The sequence below is a fragment of the Rhinolophus sinicus genome, linkage group LG11, assembly GCF_036562045.2.
Source record: "Rhinolophus sinicus isolate RSC01 linkage group LG11, ASM3656204v1, whole genome shotgun sequence".
NCBI lineage: Eukaryota > Metazoa > Chordata > Mammalia > Chiroptera > Rhinolophidae > Rhinolophus > Rhinolophus sinicus.
The window spans coordinates 21,065,790-21,071,958 of NC_133760.1; the positions used below are offsets into that span (position 1 = coordinate 21,065,790).

Sequence of the window (6,169 nt, forward strand, 5' to 3'; positions counted from 1 at the left end):
TTTCCCTCTGCAATGTATAAAACATCAGTTCTCCTTTGATACCTCTCAGGGCAAACCCTCCAGTCACTGAGGCTTCTAGCAACACAATCTCCACCTACACCTCCCTTTCCCATTTTGCCTGGGGTTATTTGTACTTAATTCTTCCAGAGGTTTTAGCCTGCAATCTAAAATGGTATGTGCATTTTATCTGAAAACATACAAAAACAAACAAATCATTTTTGACACAAAGGAAACTTCAACAGCAGGATTTCAGGCACCTTTATTCATGGCAGGTATTTTTGGTCAGGGAGCTAGCCTCAGGAATCTTTCCATTACTTAAGGAAACTCCTAAATTCCAACTAACCTTCCCATTGCTGTATCGAGCAGGGTATCATTTCCAGTTGCCATTTACTAGCTTGAACACATCCCTCTCACACGTTTCATCTGGTTAGTTGGAGTCCTGTAGGCTCTGGGGCTTTAGGGGCTAAAACTTGCAGCACAACCTCCCAGCCCATCTAAGGAGTTTCTGCAGCTGGGTAATAATAGTGGTTAAACCATTTTATCACAGAAGAAATTTACTCCTTTGTGATCCCCATACAATTTATAAATAGGACAAATTAGTTCTTAATACTATGTTTCTGCAATACAATCAAGACGGGTGATACAGGAAACAACAAAAAGATCATACTGTGTTCACTAAAGGTTTTCCTCTCAAGTCCTGTATCATTCTTCAACCTTCTCTGTACAAAATCACTTTGCCGTGATAGTCACATAGATCTCGTCTTCTTTACAGTCAGTATTGGCCTCTAGGCCTAGCACTTCTGACACTGTATTTTTGAGTGGCAAGAATTATCATCCCTGTCTTCTATAATCAATAATAAAACCATCACTCTGCAAGAATTTAAGAAAAGAAATAGTTTGAGAAACAGTATTTCTTAAAAACTTGAACCTACTACAAGTCATTTATTATTTTCGAGTGAAGCAACTGGCACAGACTTAGTATAGTCTCTTTTCCTTTTCGGTTTATTTGCCCATTCCGTGGCTCAAAGAAAAGATGGAGTAACTGAGTTTTAAAATCCTGCCAGAGTTTCTATGGTAACTATTGTAGATGAACAATGTAAGGTCCTACTGAAGTATTCAAGTCTCATGCAACTCTAACTAACAAATGGTTCATTACATTAGGCAATTCTGGCATTTCCCAAATTGAAAAATTCTCACACGAAAGTGACAGTGTACTCTTCATTACTTTAGCATCTGACCTCAGGGACTTAGACATAAAAGTACAGTTCAAGTCTGAGTTTTGGCAACAAATTAGTGCCAGGTATTTCTGGATGACCCATTTTTAAATGTTTTTAGCTACCTGAAAAGTATCCCCAACACACTTTCTGGTGTTAGCTCAATAGTCACTCTGTGTTGAGAATTAAAGAACTCTGAACTCTCTATATGTCTTACTTCACAAAGTCTAATTATAACACAAGGATCCACTACATGTCTAATAGAAAAAAATTACACAGCAACTTTTATCAAACAGCAACTACTACAAAAGGAATGACAGAAAAAAAATGACTTCACCAGAATACACTAAAATATTTTGACAATTTTATGCAGGAACCGCCAAAGTTTTAGTGTTTAATATTTAATAGCACAACTGACCAAGATCCAAGATGTGAAGTTACCATGTTAAAGAAACGGGGGCTGGGGAGGGGAATCACTTGATAAACTAACTATATAATATGTGATAAGAAGAATGCACACTTTATAATATAAAACCTGTCTACACATAGTAGTTAGTTGCAAAAAGCCATTCGGTCTTCTCTTGGCTTGTAAAAACAATGTTCCAGATTTCAGTGCAAATTAGCAACCTATTGAAAAAAGAAAAAACAACATGCTGTTTATTACATAAGGAGAAATAAAAATGAGACACAGAATTTTCAACTAAAAATCCTTTCAGAGTCTTCTACTGAACTAAACTTATTTCTTTGCAAAAATACAATAGATTTAGTTGGGAATCTTTATTTAAAAAAACTTCTGAATTTATTTTTTACTCCCACTCCTTTCTTTGTTATGTCCTTGTCATTTGAAAGTCTTCTATCCTCAAGAGGATGTTCTCATTCACTTGATGAGATTTTTGACGGTCATATGAGACCCAGAGAAGATTCTAAGACTAGAAGTACATTTTCCAAATTATCTCTATATAGGGTAAAGATGACAACCCACACAAAACAATTATGTGATTTACTCACACAGAGAATCAACCCAATCTATTGTTAAGATAACAGCAAATGTAGGTTCTTTACCTCCCAAGCCTCTATTTATTTTCTTGTACTTCAAAGCAACCTATATTTCAGTTACTTATAATCTTGTCCAGCCAGGACACACCCAGAAAATAAAGAAGAAATTTAGAGTATTTTAATGTGTATTCTGTTTGGTACTCTAGTTACTTAAAAATTCTCAGTAAACTATTTTTATAGGGAATTAAAATGCTAAAAAAAATGGGAGAAAAGGGAGTTGAAAAACAATTTTTGGGTTGTAGTAAGGTAACTGCCACCCTCAAGAAAAGGATTATAATGAAGAAATCCACTATGGTGAGAATAAGGTAGCCAACCGTGCAGCTAGCTATCTTGCTACCCTGTATCCCTGAAAATAAGACCTAGCCAGACAATCAGCTCTAATGTGTCTTTTGGAGCAAAAATTAATATAAGACCCGGTATTATCTTATATTATAGTAAAATAAGACCGGGTCTTATATTTTTTGCTCCAAAAGATGCATTAGAGCTGACTGTCCGGCTAGGTCTTATTTTCGGGGAAACATTGTAGATAGGTATTTTTGATTACTAGTGTCTCCTCTGGTATCTGAAACTACATAGAGGAAATTTAAATCAACTCTAGGGTGGAAATTTAAGTCCACTCTAGGGTGAAGCCTTAATGTGGTCATAATCTAGTTCATCTAAGTTATAACCAGTTATTATCCTGGCATTTATCTAGTATAGGAAGTGTTCCCAAAAGAATCCTTAGAACTTAAGGCATTTATGAAGGTTGCCACCTTCATAAATGGGTACTTGAGTTATCTTTATTAAAAAAACAAACAAACAAAAAACCTACAGAAAAATCTGACAGTGATAAGAATTTTCAGGTCAACAAAACTCATTTCCTTGTTTTTGGCTATAATGATATAAACTCAGTGGTTATCTTATGTTAACCAATGGTCTTAAGCAATGGGGATATAGGTCTAATTAATAAAGACTGGGAAAATGACTACGTCAGAATTATACCGACATACACCATACTTACACTGTCCCTTCCCTCACCTTCAACTCTTTTGTGTAGCTGGTATCTTGTTTTCACCTTCCAGTTCTTCCACTCCAGCCTGTGTCATGAGGTCTGCAATGTTTTTCTCCAGGTCATCAATGCGACTACTCATGTCATCAAGTGGTGAAGTTAAAGACAACAAACACCACCTCCCATTTCTCTCCTTTTCTTCCAGGGCGCTGTAGACTATGGCCTTAAACACAACTGTCTTAATGAAACTGGTCTTCCAATTTCCTTTGGACATTGTTATAGAGCCATGTGTTGGATGATGACATTGCGGTCAACGACGGACCAAATAGAGGACAGTGGTATATACCACGTAGCCTAGGTGTGTAGTAGGCCATTTAGGCTTGTGTAAGTGCACTCTAGGCTGTTTCCAAGACAAAGTCACCTCCCCTTTTCTCAGAATGCATCCTGTTGTTAAGCAGCCCATGACTGTATCTGGTGGTTGAGAGTACAGGAATCTGGGGCAAGGAGCAAGTCCCAGCCCTACTAGTGATGGGATCTGGGCAAAGGTTTTTACTTTCCTAGGTTCTATTTCTTCCCCGGCTAAATAAAGGTAACACTGCCATCTCCTCAGCACGTTATGGTGAGGCTCAAAGGAGAAATACACATAAAATGTTTAGCTCACAGTCAACAGTCAATCATACTGGACATTCCTATTCCTAGACTGTAAGTTCCTTGTGGCCAGGGATCTAGCTCGGCTGCATCCTCAGCCCTTTGCACAGTACTTCTCAAGAAGAGTCCCTTCAAGCTCAGAAAGCTGGTCCATGAAGGGCGTAAGTGGGCCGGCACACGACCCCTTTATCAACACCCCTACCCGGAAAACAGTTTCCAAAGAACAGTGAGAGCCTGACGGCAAATACAAAGGATATTTCTTCCAATGATCTGATCGGACATGGTCTGAAATTTATCTTGCATCTGTTGCAGGAGTGTCTGCACCTAGGAAACAACAAGACACGACACCCTGCGCTGACTCTGAGACACCTTCCTGGGATGAGGACAGGACCCCTGGTCTCAGGGAGGGGCAAGGATCCTGGGTTCCAGCCCCAATTCGGCCTCTTGGCAACTCCGTGGCCGTCAGCAAGGAATTTCCCTCACCGGGTTGAGTGGCAGTTTTCCCATCGGTCAAATGAGACTTCCCGTTTGGGTCCCGCTGCCATTCAAAACTCGTTGGGTCTTTTGGTCGTTTTTGACGGTTTGGAGGCATCGGGGTGTGAGGGAGGAGCCGAAGGGCGTGGTGCGTGGAAAGCGGAGGGTGTGGGGCTGGCAGCCGGAGGGGACCAGGAAGTCATCCAGGGGGGTGCGGCTCAGGGACAGGTGAATGGGAATATGAGGGTTTTCGGGCCTGGGCGCGGTAGCGGCCCGGAGACTCAAGGTAGCCAGAGGCCTCCGCGGGCGATGCCTCTAGAAACACGGCCTCCAGAGACCGTGTTCCGCGAAGCCGCGGAGAAGGCGCCTGGGTCCGCGGGCCTTGCCGCTGCCTCCCCGGGATGCCACGGCCTCGGGCCCGCACAGTCGTCCCTTACCACCGAGGTGAGATCCTGCATGGTCTTGGGTTCAGTCTCGGCCATCTCCCCGGTTCCCAGTTTGGCGGTGATGTCTCAGACCGTCACCAACACTTCCGTTTGTCGGCGCAGACGCCCCCAGCGGCTTCTCGCGACGACAGGGGCCAGGCGCGAGACCGCGGAGCATTGTGGGAGCTGTAGTTGGCGTCACGCGCCGGAAACGCCTGCGGTCTCGCGCTTCCGTTCTGAGTCGAGGCCCCGCCCCTCCCCTCCTCGCCCTGCCTTGCTCCGCTCCACCCAGCACTTCCCCGCCCCTTTCCAACCTGGGACACCGCCCGGGTGGAAAAAAGGAAAACGAGCACCGCATTGCGGAAAACTGGTGAAGGGTTGTCCTTGATCTCTTCTCAGGCTGTCGTTAAAGGCCTCTCTTTCGCCCATCGGGACGCACTTGCTGGGAGCCTGCGACATGCCAAGCCCAGACCTGTGTCACTGCCTGCCTTCCAGCAAAACCCCACAGTCACCGGGAAGGGAGAAGAGGGTTGGGTCCCTGGAGCGGTAACTGAGGTCCCAGGACTGACAGGCGCTCCCACCATGTGCAAGGCTGCCCAGCTGGCCTGGTTACGCCCTCGACCCCAGTGTTTTCACTTCTCTCCCTGAGGGTTGAGTGGTGGCAGGTTGTTTTTAGCTTTTAATTTAATTATATAATAAGTTCTGGACGGTGCAGAAATCCTAAATGACTTCACAAAGTCCACACACCCTTGTAGCCGCCCCCAGGTCGGGAAACATGACCAGCCCTTTGGGAGCCGCTCAGCCCCTTTCACCCACATCCACCCACCCACTCATCCACGAGTCAGTGTCTTGACTTTTAACACAGTCGGTCTGTCTTGCCTGTGTTTCAATTTCATATCAGTGGAATCAGACAGTAAACCCTCCTTTAGTGCCTGGCTTCTTTCATTCAACGTGATAGGACATGGTGTTGAGCGGAGAAGGTTTCAGTTTTGGTCAAGGAGGGAGCAGTGTGCAGGGTTAAGAGAAAGGATTTGGGTGTTTAAGGCGCAGGTGCTGCTGAGTTGGGACCTCAAGTTCCATCCAGCCTCACAGGTGGTCTTGGGAGGCATTGGCAAGGAGGCAGGAGAGCCCTTGACTGACAGCCTGGCATGTCCCCACAACGGTCACATTCTATATCTCATTTAAGGACCGGATTTGGGGATCAGTTCCAGCTTGATTTTAGCTGCAGAGAGGCTGTAAGGGGGTTATAACAGCGTCTGTAACAAACCTGGAGGGTTGAACACGGAGGGCATAAGACTCAACTCTTTTCACCATCCACTTCCTGATCCCCCACTTCACGCCTTCCTCACCTGCCTCCCCTGGTG

The 6,169-nt window shown here is 44.3% G+C and overlaps 1 protein-coding gene across 1 annotated transcript; it reads right to left on the minus strand.

Moving 5' to 3' along the window:
- Window positions 1-242: 242 nt before the first annotated feature.
- HSBP1 (heat shock factor binding protein 1) lies at window positions 243-4,973 on the minus strand. Its single transcript, XM_019743704.2, has 4 exons — window positions 4,818-4,973; window positions 4,164-4,230; window positions 3,288-3,408; window positions 243-1,841 (listed from the first exon to the last, which is right to left on the minus strand). Exons 1-3 carry the CDS (start codon window positions 4,860-4,862, stop codon window positions 3,290-3,292), a joined length of 231 nt encoding a protein of 76 aa, XP_019599263.1. The 5' UTR covers window positions 4,863-4,973; the 3' UTR covers window positions 243-1,841; window positions 3,288-3,289.
- Window positions 4,974-6,169: the final 1,196 nt, after the last annotated feature.

What these genes read in the sequence shown, in the direction of transcription:
- HSBP1 (XM_019743704.2), bottom strand. Translation starts at nt 4,862, where the DNA reads ATGGCCGAGACTGAACCCAAGACCATGCAGGATCTCACCTCGGTG. An exon ending in TGCAGGATCTCACCTCGGTG is followed by an intron (nt 4,231 to 4,817) that starts GTAAGGGACGAC and finishes GTTGTTTCCTAG; the next exon opens with GTGCAGACACTCCTGCAACA. An exon ending in CGATCAGATCATTGGAAGAA is followed by an intron (nt 3,409 to 4,163) that starts ATATCCTTTGTA and finishes TAACTTCACCAC; the next exon opens with TTGATGACATGAGTAGTCGC.